Source organism: Benincasa hispida, chromosome 10 (assembly GCF_027475165.1).
Source record: "Benincasa hispida cultivar pf3 chromosome 10, pf3_genome.v1.1, whole genome shotgun sequence".
Lineage (NCBI taxonomy): Eukaryota > Viridiplantae > Streptophyta > Magnoliopsida > Cucurbitales > Cucurbitaceae > Benincasa > Benincasa hispida.
The window spans coordinates 19,169,659-19,188,174 of record NC_143487.1 but is presented as its reverse complement, the minus strand read 5'-3'; the positions used below and the strand labels follow the sequence as shown (position 1 = coordinate 19,188,174).

The window sequence follows — 18,516 nt, the reverse complement described above, 5'->3', positions numbered from 1 at the left end:
AGTTTATTTTTAACTGATCGAAACCAACAATTTTTTGTTTTCTCCAAATTACAAACTAAAGATATATACAATGTTATTTTAAAAAGAAAACCAAACTAAACCTATAGATTAGTTTGATTTTTTAGTTTTCGATTTTTGTTGCACTCCTATCTGTAATGCATTATGTCGGCCGAATTATGAATTGAATTTGTTTTCCTCTAAGGTGTAGCAGAATTAAAAATTTCTCCCTCATCTTTTCAAACTTTATAAATCATTATCCTTCTCATTAGTCATTACAATTTAAAATGACAATTTTAGTCCTTAAAATTTAAATAAAAGATATTTTAATTTTGAATTTTAAGAAATGACCAGTATATTAAATTCACGTAAGTTGATCAACAAAAATATAAGGTGACATTGCTTTTTTAAGTTGGCAATATTGGTTTACTAATTTCTTTCGAAATTCAGGTCCATTACGATTTATATATAAATGTAAACCTATTACAATTACAGTGAATTGAAATACGGATTAGTAAATGTGGCCGTAAATCATAGTCGGAGAAAAAGGATAAAGAATAAAGAATGATTAGTAAAAAAAAAAGGAAGATGAATATTGCACACCATTTAATATCTTTACAACCAAAAACATCCCATTGAAGCACCATATAATTCCATGTTCCATAAACATTGGAAAGAAAAAGAGTAGTCAAGTGTCTCAAGTCCACTAACTATAGATACAAAAAGTGTTCGTTTGTTTTGTGGTATGGAAGACTATAAATGTGTGGAGTTATTTTTGTGTAAGAAAAACAATGTACAAAAATGGTGGAGAGTTCTAGAAGTTTCTAAAAAGCAATTATAAGAAGAAAGAGATTTGTAAAGAAGAGGAAGGAGGAGGAATAATATTGGGAAGAAGGAAATTCGAGTGCGGCGGCGGAGGAGGTGGAGGGGCCGGAAGGAACAGCACCGAACACGGTGGAGCCGCTTGAATTTGTCGTGTTCAAGACCGATGAACTTGTACTGCAAATCAATGCAACATCTCAACAAATATAATTTTATTTCATCAATTTTATCTGGATCCTAAATTTTTTAAAACGTTTGTTTTAGTCTCTAAATTTTTTAAAATATTTATTTTATTCTATATTATTAAAATTTTGTTAACTCTTCATAAATATGGAGAAGCTTGTATTTTTATGACAAACTCTAAACGTATCAAGTAAGATGAAGGTGAAGTAAAATGCCAACAACCAATACACTAAAATACTAAAAGACCAAAATTTTGAACTAAAAATATCTTTTAAATTCTTCAACTTTGCCATCTTATTCAAAATTGGAGCTCTAGATTTTTTTTCTTTACGTAACTAACTTCTTTGATAACTTAGTCACCCAAAAATACATGTCACATTGTTATTTTGTTAAAATGTTAACAAAATCTTAATATATCATGGACCAAAATAAGCATTTTTTTAAAAGTTCAAGGACAAAGATAATATTTTTAAAAGTTTAGGGACAAAAGGAAAAAACAATATTCAAAGTTCAGGAACTAAAACAAACAGTTTTTAAAGTTTAGAGACCAAAATATAATAATATTCAAAGTTTATGGACCAAAATAATATTTAAACCTATATTTTTTTACGACAGTTTAAATGCTACTTTGATTCTCTATTTATGATTTTAGTCTCTACTTTTAAAATGTTCATTTTGATCATTATATTTTCAACTTTAGTTCATTTTATTCTATGTACTTTTAAGAAGTGACAATTTTTGTCTCTTAGAAATAGGAAAACGGGACTAGTATAGTTACTTTTTGAAAATATATAGTGATAAAAAAAAATATATTTATATTTTAGAAATATATGAATAAAAATAAATAAAGTTAAAAAATATTTGGATTAAAATGAATATTTTGAAAGTATAAAATAAAAAATATATGACCAAAGTATATTTAAACCTTATATTAATTGGTTGCAGGGGTTCACCTTGTTGATGGGTACTCGCACGTGCCACTGCCTGAGAAAACATTTATGACAAAAGAAACATTTTCACATTTAGTACTCACCTAAAGCAATACTTCAATTCAAGGACATATATATGCATATATACGGCTCAATTGTCAAAGAGAGAGAGAAAAAAATATGAATTTGGTCATTTTTTTTTTTTAACAATATCTTTATTATTTTAAAATTTACGATATTATCTTTCACATTTCATAAATGTTTCAAAACTATTATTGTAATAGAATAATTTAGAATTTTGGATAGAGACCGAGACCTGAAATGAGGTTGGCGTGATCGAAAAAAAAAAGTGAAAAACAATAAAAATTGCATGAAGGATTATTTGCATCAATTTAATTCTAAGCATTAAAATGAAAAACATTACATGTATTATAGGTAAATATGCCTTAAAGTATTTAGGTCCCAACTCAATAACTTATGTTATGTGTCAATACCATCTAATTTTAAGTTCTAATTCAAAATTTTCTAAAAGATTAAGAATAATATTGTAATTTAAGAAAGAACAAATGTTTTTTTTAAACAAGTGGGAAAGCTTGACCTACATAAATTCAATTATTCAAATATACTTTACATGTAAGAGAAAAAAAGACAAACCATTTTAAATAGGTAAAAAAGTCGTGTCCTAAATCTTATATCAGGTGATTGATTGGTTGTGAATGTTTTGGAATTAGTTAAATGTTTTAGATGTCTTTTTTAAAATATAAATATGTACTAAGTCTTAAAAGTGAGCAAACTCAACTGACATATAAACGTGTTAGTGATTACGAGTTTTGTGATTCGAATCCCTCTATTAAAAAACCAAATCTTTATTCCTTATCGTTTGGTTACTTTTTCAATTAAAATTCTCTATTCCTTGAAATTTTTTAATCTAGACTCTATACTGATAAATGTTAAAATAAGTTGATAATAACTATATGAAATAATAATTAAAGAATAATTACATTTCACTTCTTTGAGTGCTAGTAAAAAAGAACTTACTTTTAAAATTAAAATAATGTGGTGTAAATTGGGGAAAAAACATTAATTTAGTTTAGCATAAAAAAACAATTAAAAACTAAAATAAAAGGATTAGGCAAAATGGCCAATCACTCACTCAATTCATTTTGATTCTGCTTCTCGAATTCAGAAGAAAAACCCTAAACCCTAATTAGAGAAAGCAAGAAGAAAAGCTCGAAAGGGAACTTACTAGGATTGGTGCTGGTGATCATGGCAGTGCCTCCAAAATTACAGCTATTCGGAAGCGGATTCTTCTGATAATAGCTATTGAACGCATAAGAAGCATGGTCTCGAACCGAATTAGGGTTGTAGCAGTTTCCGCCGGCTTGAATCGACGAGCAATCGGCGCCGCCCATGCCGCAGGCGTAGTCCAGAGCTAATTGCAGCGCCGCCTGCGACGCACTTACACTCGCAATGCACCAGCTGGAGCCACCGCTCGCGGTGGTTGTTGCCGGTGTAAAGCTCGGGGTTGTCATGGCGGGGGAGACGGTGTCGGGGTTCGAACTGGTAGGGTTTATGATGGGCATGGTTGGGATGTTGACTGTTGGGACTGTCGTTATTGGAGTCGTGATGTCCTTTTGATTGCTTGAAGATTTTCTGAATTGCTGCCCCTGTTTTTGAGTGGGATCTGTTCTTGATGAACCTGATTTCAAATTGGGGGAAAAGGAAAGGTACACACAAGACAACAAATCTAATTTTAGTTCTCTTTGTCGATGAATTGAGATTCTTTGTTTTGTTTCTTGTAATGTGTGTGATATATTTGCTTTCTGGCTATGCATCATTGAAATGTTGAAGAAATTGAACAATTAGTCAAAAGTGAAAGATTCTGATTTTGATAAAGAAGAATGGAAAAGCATTCAAAATTCCAAACTCCACAACATGTAAACCCATAAAAGAAGCTACCCAAGAATAAGACAGAATAATAAGAACTACTTTTATAGCTTTATTTAGAACGAAAACAAATACTCCCACAGTAACAAACAAACAAACAAACAAACAAACAAACATCTGGGTTTGAATGGATTGGTTCATTGATTCAAGAAAAACAAGAAGATACCCATATTAGAAGATATGAAGAAGATATTAGAGAAGAGAAGGCCTTAGTTCTCACCTGGGCTAAAACAGTGAATGAATAGGAATAGAATTAGAGTGCTACAAATGAACCTCCCATCCATTCGCAGAGACTCTCTCTGTTCTTCCTCCAAAATCTTTCCTCTGACTGTGCAGTTCTTGCCGGAACTTGGCCGGTTGTTGATCGGATTTCTATAGGTGGGTGTCTCTGAGACAGAAACACAGAGGGATCAAGAAGAACTGAATATGAATTGTGAGTGGAAAGAAAGGGATTTTTGGAACTTGATGCGGTGAGAGAACATTAGAAATGACAGTAAAGATTTGATTAAATATGAGAACAGGGGAGGGACGCGAGTGGATGATTCGAAGGAAAAGGAGATAGCGGAAGAGGTTAGGAAAAGAAAAATAAAAGAAAAATGGCAGATTATTTTGGAATTTATGTTGGGTATGTTGGGGTGTGGTGGCAAGTGATCTATGCAATGATGGTGCTGATGTGAATCAATATTTTTGCTTTTCCTTTTTCTTCTCCTCCTTCTTTTACTGTTTTCTGTTTTACTGTAGGGCAGTGAATTTGATGGATTTTGGATTCTTTAATTGAATGAGTTTGTAATATAATGTAATCTAAAATCTACGTTAAACTCATTCCGTTTTCACAATTTTCAACTCAACTCTCTTTTCTTCCATTATTTCCACCTTCTATTACTCCCGCTTGAGTTACTTAAACCTAATCGATTTGAATTGACCTTTAGACTAAATACTCTTTAAACAATTTTAAATTCATTCTAAATAGACCTTTAGTCTACTTTAAATTTGACTTAGAATGCTCTAATAAATACATAAACTTTAATTTTCAATAATTTATTAATCACAAAATTATCATATCAATGACATATTGTCTTTTTTTTAAAAAAAGTTTACCCATTAAAACTGAACTAAATTTCGAAAACTAAATTTGTAATTTAATATTTTAAACTTTTATCTTTTTTTTTTTTTTTAAAAAAATTTAAATTCAGAGCTGTTTGATGCACGATAAAACCAGAGAGTTGAGATGATAATTATTATTTAGAGAGTTATATTGTCTGTGTTTGGTGTGCAAAATTGAGTTGGTAATTATTGTCTGAGTTAAGTTGGGGTATCTGGTGCTGTTTTTGTAAATGAAATTGATTTTGTCTTTCTTTCTTTTCTTTTTTTTTTCTTTTTTTTTTTTTTTTTCTCTTGCTATTGTTGATTTTAATTTTCAACTCTACACATATTTTTCTAACTTTTCTAAGATTAAAAAAAAAAAATACTTCCAATTCTTTTCCATTCTCAAGACATAACAAATTCTCTACAGAATATTCATATACATAATACAAAATTTTGAATTCAATTTTTTAGACACTCAAATAGAAGTTATTATTCCATTAAAGAACCCAACTCAATTATTAATTATCGTAAAAATTAAAAAGAACTGAAAGGATTAGTGCCATCAAATGAAACTATTGACATTGTTTTAGATAGAATGGATGACAATTAAATGTTAATTTTTTTTTTTTAAAAAAAACCAAACTCTTACTAAAGGGGATTTTGTACGGACCCAAAAATTGGGTCGAAAATGTCAAATGACCCAATTTTTGAAAAAAATGTCAAATGACCATTTGCTGATGTCAAATTCAGGTGAAATTACCAAAATATACTCGCATGCGCATGGAAAAGTATCTCGCTCTCGCCTCGTCTCCCTCTTTCTCTCTCTCTCTTTCTCTCTCTCGCTCTCTTTCTCTTTCTCGCTCTCTCTCTTTCTTTTTCTGTCTCTCGCTTTCCTTCTCTCTCGGTCTCGATCTTGCTCTCTTTCGGTCTCGGTCTCGGTCTTTCTCGATTTCAGTCTCGGTCTCGTTCTTTCTCGGTTTCGGTCTCTCTCTCGCTTTCTTTAGTTTTAACAACTTTGGTTTTGCTGAAGTTGGCCAGAGAAAAATCGCAAGCATCATCGACAGAACAAGAATAAAGAATAAAAATTTTTCGTTGAGTTCGTCTGAGGAAGTAAAAAGGAGAAAAAAGAAAAAAAAAAGCTGAAGGTTACGCCAGAGAAGACGAAAAGAGCAAGAGAGAAATAAATGTAGAGGACAAATTTGTAACTTCACTTATCTATGATATCCATAGAAGGTCCTTTGATATTTTTTTAAAATTTTGGGCTCAATTTGAGGCATCCATACAAATATTCTCAATTTAAATCATAAAATCAATTATTAGATAGTCTTTTTTGACCAATTTGTGAAATATGGATTTATTTTTTTAAAATCGATGAAATGATTTTAGAAATATTGATGTCTATTTTTTCTACTATGCTGCATCAGTGTATAAACTTTTTTTTTTTTTTAAAAAAAAAAAAAAAAAACTTGAGCCATAATTTTAGATTCCACTATTTCATTAGAATTATGTAACATTTAAAAACAATAAGAGGGATAGGTTGTTTAAAACATATCGTTGAACTTTTGTTTTGTGAAATGACAATAGGACGTCGTATGTAATATTTTTTAGATCTAAGAAAAAAAATGAAATAAAAGAAGAATAATTAGATCTAAAAAAATAGTTATAGAAAGAAAATTAAAAAAGAGAAAGGAGGAGTTGAGAAAGAAAAGTGAAAATAAAACCCATACGAGCCAAACAGAGAAAGAAAAGAGAAAATAAGAAAGACGAACCAACCACAAAAGAAGAGAGAAGATGAGAGAAGGTGAGCAAATGTGAAGAGAGCATGGGAGAGAGAGAAACGACAAAGTAATTAAGGGTGTTGGGAGAGTAATGAAAACGCGTTGGAGAACGAGTGAGAGTGAGAGTGATAAAATGGTGGGCAATTAAACCCATTGTTTTATTTTTTATCAGTGGTTGTCGAAGTTGGGTACACGAAGGTGGTAGACAGGGTATGTCGTCGAAATTGTTTGTGCGAAGGTAGTCCATTGGAGTTAGTCGTTAGAGTTGTTGTCGGAGGTGGTTGTCGGAATGTCATCGGAGGTGGTTGTCAGAGTTGGCCACTTGAAGATAGTCATTAGAGTATGTCGTCGGAGTTGGCCACCCAAAGATGGTCATCAAAGTATGTTACCAATGGAGATTGATGGGTGGAACCATTAGAAACATTGGATGGAGAGAGAATTAGGAAAAGTTGGAGTGAATTAATAAAATAACCAATTCAAACCTACCAACATTTAAAGTTTGTTGTCAAACATTGAGTTGGTAAAAAATACCACCTCAATCCAACTTAATAATTTATCTAAAAACAATACATCACAGGTATAGAACCTCAGTCAAACTCATACCAAATTATTTAAATAATTAAATGGGGTCGAGAGATACATCAACCATTTATTTTTACAAGGTATGTCTCAACCATTTCCATTTTTTTTTTCCTCCCATACAACTAGAGTACTATTTTTCTCCCGAGGTAGGATTTAAATTTTATTCAAGTTCATGAGTTAAATACTTTATTCAGTTTCTTTGATAGCAATATTTCTTAATGATTGCCATAATTATTAAATCAATCTCCCAATTGGTGAAATCTGCATCAAAACTCAACAACATTTCAGTCTCCTAACATATTTAGAAATTAAACCTTTTCTCGTTCCTTATTCATTTATAACAAATCTTTGGTTATGATTGTTCAAAGATATGATGAAAAGACAAACAAAAATGATTATGGTTACATCTGAATTCTCATAATAATAAAACATCAAATTAATTAATGATAGATTAAGAGATGAAGTTAAAAGGCTAGAGTTAGTTATAATTGTAATTCAATCAATATCTTGTTAAACCAAAGAAGGTTAAAAAAGAAAGAGAAGAATAATATTTTAAAAAGAAAAAGTTCAAAAAAAAAAAAAAAAAAAAAAGTAAAAGCAAAGGGGAGAAAAAGGCCATTCTTTCAGTGCTTCCACATCTCTTTCAAGGCATAAACTTGAATCTTGGGTTGATTATTGGGCAAGGATATATGGTTGGTTTACCTACTCTTTTCTAATATTTAATTTTATTTTTTCATAGAAAAAGATATTGTTGTTGTTATTATTATTATTATTATTATTTCCTATGGACTATGGTTAGAGATGCTGTCATTTTCACTTTAATTTAACATATTGCAAAGTGATGAAGTATGGTCATATGGTTATTGTGCTAATAGTTCAAACTAAGAATTTGGTTATTCTTTTGTCCTTATCAATTTTGTCCAATTTCAACCTTTTCATTTAATCTTAAAATATTAAATTAGTGCTCACTTTATTTATTTGAAAACCATGTCATGGAGTCATTTTGAAGTCTTCTTTTGGGTCTACAAATCATGTACATTATATAGTCTAGAGCAAGGAGAGATGTATAATGAATATATGGATGTCCTAGTTTATTGTATTTATTTACCATATTTCCATTGTTTTGGATTATGATATTATGTAAAACTAACCAACTTGAGTTTTAGTTAGAGTTTGTTGAGTTTTATGCAGACTCATAGATACTAAATGTTATCAATTGACCATCATCAACGAAGAGTTATTGATGTTAATTTAATAAATGTTATTGATTGTGTTGTATTCTATTTTTTCTTAATAACCCTAAATTTAATAAACTAACATGCAATGTTGTCTTATGAGTCTTGAACTGTATGTGGAGACATATAAGGATCAATGTTCAAGAAACAGCCTAAAGGGTCTATAGTATAGAGATAGAGATAAGGTTGGGTATCTTATCTTCACTATGGGTACGACCCAAATACCACTTTGTATTTGCTACAAACACAATGATCCAACACGTTCATGTAGGCGACACGCGAGTGAGGTATCCTATGCAATGAGTTTGCATAAGATCGAACCGTGAAATAGTAACCACTAGATGTAATGCTGTTAATTAGTTTGGTTCCTATTTCAATTGAATGACCTAGGCAACTTAGTCTTAATCTTGAGTGTACTACGAATTTCTGTTCACTTTGTATGGGTGGACGTGGCCAGTTTACCGACTTAATAAACTTACCATTTTGGGGACAAGATCGAGTAAGGAGATAAGAACATAATAATACAAGATGAAATTTACTCCTTCTCGACTTCCGGGTAAGTAGATGAGTGTTCTCTTAAGTGGTGTATTTGGGATTTGAACAAAAAGTCCTACCTTCTCATTGGCCCGAGAGGGGTTTCTATTTATTGGTCGGACCATAAATAGATTGTTCATTAGAGGAGCATTGAAACTTAAGGATACAAAGGTGTAACTTAAGGGTAAAATGGTAATTTGACGCAATTGGTGTTATGGACACTTGTGAAGGACTAACTTGCTGTTATTGATCTATATCAATGGACACAAAAATATATATACAATGAGAGGAGTGCAATTGTGGATATTTAATAGAGTGTATCACAGTTAACGAATATGATTAATTTGATTAATGAGTTTAACCCATTAATCTCATATCATTGGAGCTTCTGATCTGCAGGTCCACCATATCCTCTCGTTAGCTCATTAAAGGATATTAAAGAGGAATGATTTGAATTGTTCAAAAGAAAATTGTATATTAATGTGATTAATATGTAATTGATTATGGATGTGATCTATAATTTAAATTAAGTTGGAGAGAAATATTTAATTAAAGTGAATTAGATTCATAAAACATTAATCAATTAAATTAATAGAGAGGTGATGCATATAAACCTACGATGTTTATTTATGTTAATTAAATATATACGTTAAATTTGATTTAATGTATTGGTGGCTATTTAATTAATGTGCTAATTAATGAGCACAAGGTAAATTGGGAAAGATTTAGAGAAGGGTTGACCCTTCCCATGGGAAAGACTTGGAGAATGGTTAACACTTCCTATATAAATTCTTCCTTATGGTCCTTTTAGACTAAGAATTGATTTTTGGTGAGATTTATCCTGGCCAGTAACCACCAAAACACAAATCATTTCATTAAAAATTCTATCTATCTCTTCCAGTTAGTTGGATACCACTCATTCTTCTATTGGAATCCTTGAGAATAACCTTGTTATTCTCGTGGTTGTGTTCAAGTTCGATGTAGAAGAAGTTTGTGGCAAGATTAAGATGATTTTTTGTAGAGCTCGGGAATCTTTAGAGGTAAGAATGGTTCTCTTTTAGTTTCCCTTCTCCAAAGCATGTTATTTCATATGTTTATCATTCTTATGTTTTGTTTGTTTAACACTGTTTTTGTTTATTAAAAAATCAATTTTCAAGATGTAAGGCATTCACACGCTTTCGCTCGGGTTTTTATACCTACACATGGAAAATGAATTCAAAATTTAAAAAATATAGAACTAACAAAAAAAAAAAAAAAGTGTTATCTTGAATACTTTGAATAAAATAAAATGTGGGATTCCAATATTGTTTTGTTGTGGACTGTGCTTTGGACCCATTTCATTTAAGATAGTACTCAATCTATGTATCTATATAATCAAGCCTACATTCCTCACATTTCCTTGATTTTTCTTATTATTTCTTAATTTATTTGAAAACTAACTTTGATATTATTTTCTGTTTTAAAATTCACGGCGGGCCCACATTCATATTTCTGTCTAGACTTTTTCTAGAAGTAACGATTAGCACAGAGATTTTATTGATTATATAAATTATGCATATTAAACTTTATTAGTTTCTCTTTCCTCACATATCTTTTACAAAAAAACACAGTTACAAAAATGTATTATTATTTAAATATCTACATGTAAAGATCGAAAGGAGGCTATCCAAAGGCCTATGACTTATACGTATGTTAAATATATTCTTCCCTATTTTTTTTTATTATTATATGTTAAATGGAATAATTTCTTTTTTATCATATGCATGATGGAGATTGGATATCTGATCTTGAAGTCAATAATATAAAATCTATGCCAATTGAGTACATATTTATGAGTGATTTTTAACTTATTAAAATCATTTTATCACGTTTAAAATTACTCTCAAATACGTCTTTAATCGCTCAAAATTAATTTACTATTTAATTTTATACTTTTAAATGTAATTTTTATTTTACAAAACTGGTTATAAATCACTATAAGCATGCTTCATAATGATGATAATAATCACAAAAAATGTTTTTAACTTTTTTAGAATCATTCACAAATATGTCCTAATCAAGATAAGGTTGATTTTAGCGCCAAATCGTTTTTATTATCGTATTTTTGGGCCTTTTAAGATGAAAAATGCTTACTATATAAAAGGAAAAAACGAAATATAAATATAAATGATCCAATCCGAGGCCCAAAGGCTGGACTATCATCAAGCCCAAATACATTTTTAGGCTGAACAATTTTGTAGAGTGCCTTTGGGCCGAAAAGCCCATAAATTTATGTTATTGTTTAGGGGTTTTATAAGAAGCTGTGTTTGGCCATATATTTTCATAAATGTCTTTAGATTTGATTTTTTTAAAAAAAAGTTATTTTTGACAGCTTTGTCCTTTTTTTATATTCATTTTTCATATATATTTTTTCTATTTTTGAAGCTACTTTAAATGGAGAGAGAATTTATTATAAAGAGAGAAAATGCATTTAATATAGTTTTTCTCATTTATCAATTGAAAAGAGAAAATATATATTTTTTATATGTATTTTCCAATTTGAAAAAAAACACATTTAATGAAAATTTATTTTTTATTTGTGTTGGTTTTCACATATCAATTTATTGGTTTTTTATGGATTAATGGTTATTTTAAATATACCTTAAAATATTTTTTTAGATATTTGAAAATATTCTAACCAATATATGAAATATACTATGGTTTATAAATTAGAGATGAATTCAATGCTTAACATAAATCACAGTATAAACAAATATATGAAATATATCACAGTATATAAATCTTCATAAATTTTATTTACACCATAGTATATAGATCATTATACAATAAGTCTAAATATAAAAAAAAAAAATCTGTTTCTATCAAATAAACGGATACATATACCATAATATATATCAAATTTCCTACAAAAGCTTAAAAAAAATACATATATATATCACAGTATATATACAACATAGGAAAAAAATAAAGTTTATCTTCATATGGGGTTTATAATACATAACCCTTCATCTTCATCTCTTCTTCTTCAGCCATGACCGTCATGGATCTCTCTTTCTGTTGTCGTCAATCAGATTTGCTTGACTCGTCATGTTGTCGACCAAATCTACTCAATCCATCATCGTCGATTTGTCCCACGCCGTCCGCGCCATCGATTCGTCCCAAGTCGTTTGTGTCGCCTCGTGCTGAGCCATCACTTCGCCCTACGCCGTCGTCTACCGCCTGCAACTCACACCACCGGAAGGAGAAAAGAGAGGTAGGGGAAGGAGAAAATAGAGGAAGAAGGAAGAAATGAGTGTGAATTATGGGGGAGAGAGAATATATGTATGGGGAGAGAGAAATATATATATATATATATATATATATAACGTAGGTGAGAACTAAATTGTAAATAGCCACTTATATTAATTAAAATAGGGAGACCTATAGTTTTTTTTTTTTTAAAAAAAAAATGAAATGTTCAAGACATTAATATAATATGTGGATATTATTTAGGTCTTTTATGTAGAAATCTCTATTTTTTAAGTATCATTTTTTAAATTACATATTTGGGATTTTTGTAGCTAGTGCTTAAAATTAAGGATAATTGTTTTAAATAGCAAAATTGTTGTAAATATTTTGCTAAAGATAATTTATTATTGTCTATCACGACTATATTTATAAATAAATTAGCTTATTTTTCTATTCTGAAAACAATCCTAAAACTAAATCAGCTGTGAAGTAAATGAATGGTGTTTGAAAGTTGGGTTATAATGTTTGTTAAATTAATATTAAATTATTGCAAAATTTTTATAATAACAGAAAAGGACATTTATTTAACTTCAACATTTTTATAAGAAGACAGTGTAAATTTTTTATATAATTTGAATTACAAAATAGATTTTATACTTTTAATAATTTGATAAAATATCAAGAAAAATACAATTGCTATAAAAAAAAAATAAATACAATTGTGAAACAATTGAAACAAATGCTCAAAAGCAACACTAATTAAACAATTGTAAAACACAAGAGACACTATTGTACTAATATCTAATAATGATAACTAGGTTCCAATAATGTTAAGTAATCCCAAGAAAAATTTGTGATCCTTTTGCACAAGAAAAAATTTACATTCAAACACTTTTTTAATATAAAAATTAATTGAAAAAATGATTATTAATCAACTTTTAACAATTCTCTATAGTGATAGATATAATGTATCGAGACAATTGATACAAAGTAGTTCATGTACGAAGGTTAGATGTTTGAAACTCCACCTTCATACTAGTGAAAGAAAAGAAAAATGAAGAAACCATCACATAAAAAAATTAAACATAGTATTGAAAAAAAATTGAAAATATTTTTTGTTAAAATTTTAATATAAACTATAATTAACCTACTGCACTAACATCAAAATGAAATACTTTCCATCTATAAATTTATAATTAAATTTCGTAGCAAAAGATTTAAAACAATGCATGATTTATATGTTTTCAAGACATACATCTCACTTTATCACGTGAAATTTTTCAAATAAGATATATAGTATAAAAGTTTCGTGTCGGAAAAAAATTATTCTATTTTTGTCAATAATTTGCTTTTGTAATTTGTTTGAACATTTTTGAAATTGATTTGATGTTTGTTTATATACTATTATAAATGTGAAGTGTGAAGTAGTAATTCAAATATTCGAAGTATCTTTTTTTTAAGACCCAATTGCATCTTTTGTTTCATAATTTTTTTAAAAATTCTTTTGGAATTAAATTGCTGTGTGAAATATTGTTCTTATATATGTGTATGCATGCATGATTGTTCAAACTTTGGTAAATTTGATGTGATATTTCTTTGATAATTGTGGTTAAAGTAAAAAGTTCATGTGATGTGCTTTTTTGTGTGAATCATTGTCAAAAGCACAGTAATTATTTGGATGTATTTCCATCTTTTTAGAAGAAAAGTGGCATATATTGATTGGGAATGAATTTTGGAATATAGAATTTTTATGGAGGAAAGAAATGAGATTTCAAGTGAGTTCGAGGTGATTTTGAAATGGTTAAAAAACCATTTTAAATTAATTTTTATTAAATATTTAAAATTTTCTTATTGTTTGGTTTTATATTTTTAGATGTTACTTATGTACCATTAAAATTGATTTTTAACATGATGGAAGTGATTTAACCATTTTACAAAATCACTACAACAAAATTGAGTTTCTATGATAAGAAACTCAACTTTTCTAATTTGGCTCCTCATATTCTCTAATTATTCCTTAGTCTTAACTCTCATTTGGACTCTTCTTTGGTTACAATAAATGTAAACCTAAGAAATGAGTGGATACTTTTAGCTACTAAATTAGGGTCGTATTGATTATAAAATGATTCCTTCATTCATTGATTTCTTTTACTACTTCGATTTCTCTCCGTTAATGTAATTTATGATTTGCTTCTCATTTTCACAAAGCATATTCTAAAAACAAAAACTATTTTTTAAGGATTCATTTTGTTAACGTTCTTGTTTCTTGTTTTTATTTTTTAAGGAATAAATTTGTTTAATAACTGTTCCCATATTTTGTTTTCGAAATTTGAAAAACGTTTCTGAAATGAGTCAAATGTAAGAATCTATCACCAATTTCATTTCTATTTTATTTAATTTGGTTACTTCAAGTAATAAAAAAAACGGCTTAGCAGAGTGGCAAAGGGGCATCCCAGGCGCATCATAGTCTTGAGTTTGATTCCCAGCTAAGATAGTCTTTTCATTTCATTTTATTTTTTAAAATAAATGATTATCAAACAAGTTTTTGTTTTTGTTTCCATTTTTTTTCAAGAAACATAAATAGTTATCAAGTATATTCCTGTTTCTAGTTCCTAAAAAATCAGAAACATGAAACAAGAAACAATAAATAGGTAACAAGAAACGAGAAACGAGAAACAAATGGGCCCTTAGTTTTCAAAAATTGGCATAGTTTTTGAAAAAAATTGATAAAAAAAAAAAAATAACAAAGTAAGAAATTTAGAGGTGAAAGAAGTGCTCGTAAGTTTAATTTTAAAAAAAAATTATCAAGAACCTTAGGGCTCATTTGATAACATTCATGTTTTCTGTTTCTTGGTTCCCATTTCCCATTTCCTGTTTCCTGTTTCCTGTTTCTTGTTTTTTCTTTTTTGATAACAATAAACATGAATATATTTGATAACTATTTATTTTCCATTTTTCTTGAAAAAGAAAAAAAAAACAGCAGAATCAGAAACTTGTTTGATAATTATTTATTGTTTATTTTTTTTAACAATATAATATATATATGTCATACATTTAACATAAAAAAAATATATTATCAAAAGTTTATGTCATTTAATAAAAGTAAGTCTCGATGACAATTAAATATAATAACAAAGTTGTATCTTATCATTCATATGTTACTCAAATTTGATTGACATTGTCATCTCTAACTCGAGCCATTTGTCTTAAATGATGTCGAGTCAAATATAACTTAATTATACTATAATGTAAATGTCATGATTGTAAAATATTAAAGTAAAGTTAAATGAATGTCTTAATCAACAAAATTTATATATTGTAAAATTTTACCTCATTCATATACACTAAAAATATTAGAATTAAAATAATATAAATCTAAATATTGGAGAATTTTAAAATTCAAAATTAAAATGAAACATAAATATAGCAGAATTATTTTTGTTAATAGAAAAGTTAATAAAGCAAATAAATAAAATATAAAAGATGGAAATAAATATAAAAAAATAATAAAAATGCACCTCTTAAGAGTTGAAATTTGAAATACAAAAAATTAATATATATATTGAAAATAAGATAATATATAAATCTAAATATCAGATAATTCTAAAATTTAAAATAAAAATAAAATATAAATATTGCAGAATTATTTTTGTAAATAGCAAAATTAATAGAGAGAATAAATTAAATATAAAAGAAAAGAAACAAAATAAAACTGCTCAACTTTGGGAGTTGAACCAAAAGGTGAATATAGCAGAATTATTTTTGTAAATAGTAAAATTAATAAATAAAATAAATAAAATATAAAGGATGCAAATAAATATAAAATAAAAACAAAAAAATATAATAAAAGTGCACTTATTGGAAGTTGAAATTTGAGATATAAAAAATTAATATAAATTAAAATAATATATAAATTTAAATATATGAGAATTTTAAAATTAAAAAGTTAATATAAATATAAATATAGCCTAATTATATTTGTAAATATAAAAATTAATAAATAAAATATAAAAATAGAAATCATTATAAAAGAAAAAAGGCAAATAAAAATGCCCTTCGGAGTTGAACACACAACCCGAAGGATAGCTTAGGCTACCAACAAACAAAGAATGAGTTTTGATAAATAAAAGAGACAATATTCTATACAAAATAGAAACAAAACAGGATAAACTATTTTTTTTTTTTTTTAGTTCCTCGAAATTTGCTTTTTTTAATGAACGTTTATCAAATTTTAGAAAAAAAAAACAGTAATAATTGTCAAATAAGTCTATTTCTTAAAAAATGAGAAACAAAATCAGAAAACAAAAGATGAGAGCGTTATCAAACAGGCCCTAAATTATCAAACTTTTAGGAGGCGTTTGTGGTAAAGAGTATCCTAAGATTATAGTAACCATCTTAAATACTATTTCAAAATTCTCGATTAACTAACGTCGACATTATTTCAAAACCCTAATTACTACAATATTTACTATTTCCTATAGTTTTTATTATTTTACACATTTTTTTTATTCTTTGCTACAGTGTTTACTATTTCATTTTCAAACTAAAATAGTTTACACTTCAAACACATACTATTATAATCCAAACTAAAATAATCTACACCTAAACACAAACTATTATAATTCAACTATAATAACCAACTTTTTACCCCAAACGCATTATCTCTAACAAGTCTTTAAATTTTAAAAGTTAAAAGTATAAATTTTGTTTTAACGCCTTCTTAAGATTATCTCCGACAAGTCTTCAAATTTTAAAAGTTAAAAGTATAAATTTTGTTTTTTTTGTTGGCAAATGTATTGTAATTAAAGTATGGGCTGAGGGAATCAAATCTTAGAAGTCAGACTACGAGATTGATAGTATGATCACTATGTCTTTTGTTGACAATTCCATATATTTTTTAAAATAACTGCAACAAACATTAAATTGAAGTTAGAAACCTTAGTAAATTATTTCTGATGTACGAATATCTGTTAGACACAATTTTAAAAACTCAATTTAGGTAAAACATAAAATAATTTTAATAAGAAGAATGAATTAACAGAGATTTGTTAGGGAAGAAGAGAAATCATAAATGGGCCCACTTGAAACGACGTCGAACAAGACTTCAAAGCCAATTTTTTCATCAACACCATTTCTCCCTCAATCCATCATATTTCTTTTTGTTCCCCCTCAAAAGTACAACAATTTGCAAAAAACACCCTACATTATAAGATTTATAATTCTATAGCACTACCATATATAAGATTAATGTGAATAATGTTTCTTAATTACAAATAATAACTACGATTAACGTTATGTTACAAGATGTTTACTACTTGGACTACGAGATTTGTGTCTATTTGATTCATGAACTTTGAAAAGTGTTTCATAAGTTCACGAACTTTTGATTTTGTGTTCAACAAGTCTGTGAATTTTAAATAATATCTAATAGGTTCTGAAATATATAAGAGTGTATTTGAATTAACTTTTTAAGTGTTTAATTTTGAAAATAAGTCGTTTTAGAAAAAATTAAATTGTTTGGCAACCATTCAAAATAACTTTTGAAACACTTTCAAAGTTCATTTTAAACATTTTTTAAAATAAAAAATGTTTAAATAAAAATGATTGTGTCCAATGGACTCATAAATTCTTAATTTTGTATCTAAATAGGCCATTATTCTATTCGACATGTTTTATATTTACAGATCTACTAGACATAAGATTAAAATTTTAGGATTTTATCAAACGTAAAATTTGAACTTACATATAACGCATTAATTAATGTATAAGATTATGAATACGTTAGGTATTTGTTAGAAATTTAAGAACCTATTAGAAACTTGATAGTATAAAGACTAAAGATACATAAATCTCAAAATTCAAGGACTAAATTTGAAACTTAATATATGAATAGTTTAGTATTAAATTATATACTCAACTATCCATGAATTATAATAAACATCAAATAAAATATTTTATTTTAAAGTTGATGAACATATAAAACACAACGTTAAAGTTCAAAAACTTATAAGACACTTTTTTTAGAATTTAAAGATCTATTACACACAAAATTAATTTTTTTAAAACTTATTTTACATTTGCAAAGTTGGAGGAACTATCATATATAATTAAGAACCAAATTTATAAATTTACCTTCTAAAGTTAAATTACAAGTTTCATTCATGAATTTTTAAATTTGTGTCTAAAAAATCTTTA

The 18,516-nt window shown here is 27.8% G+C and overlaps 1 protein-coding gene and 1 long non-coding RNA gene across 3 annotated transcripts; one reads left to right on the top strand and one right to left on the bottom strand.

Annotated features, from left to right (window-relative positions):
* Positions 1-573: 573 nt before the first annotated feature.
* LOC120087895 (Carbohydrate-binding X8 domain superfamily protein) lies at positions 574-4,765 on the bottom strand. 2 transcript variants are annotated; one of them, XM_039044904.2, is made up of 4 exons: positions 4,099-4,765; positions 3,178-3,630; positions 1,956-1,986; positions 574-996 (listed from the first exon to the last, which is right to left on the bottom strand). In XM_039044904.2, exons 1-4 carry the CDS (start codon positions 4,160-4,162, stop codon positions 822-824), a joined length of 723 nt encoding a protein of 240 aa, XP_038900832.1. In that variant the 5' UTR covers positions 4,163-4,765; the 3' UTR covers positions 574-821. The 2 variants fall into 2 exon arrangements, with proteins under 2 accessions (XP_038900832.1, XP_038900831.1); XM_039044903.2 differs by lacking the exon at positions 4,099-4,765 and having other exon boundaries at positions 3,178-3,930.
* LOC150033164 (uncharacterized) lies at positions 3,531-12,395 on the top strand. The gene is made up of 3 exons (XR_016523830.1): positions 3,531-3,658; positions 9,995-10,133; positions 12,123-12,395. It is a non-coding gene; the product is annotated as an uncharacterized LOC150033164 (long non-coding RNA).
* Positions 12,396-18,516: the final 6,121 nt, after the last annotated feature.

Bases quoted from the DNA above. Each gene is read 5' to 3' on its own strand.
- LOC120087895 (XM_039044903.2), bottom strand. From the start codon at position 3,769: ATGATGCATAGCCAGAAAGCAAATATATCACACACATTACAAGAAACA. The intron at 1,987-3,177 runs GTAAGTTCCCTT...ATGTTTTCTCAG, and splicing joins GATCACCAGCACCAATCCTA to GCAGTGGCACGTGCGAGTAC. The intron at 997-1,955 runs GTGAACCCCTGC...ATTGATTTGCAG, and splicing joins TGCGAGTACCCATCAACAAG to TACAAGTTCATCGGTCTTGA.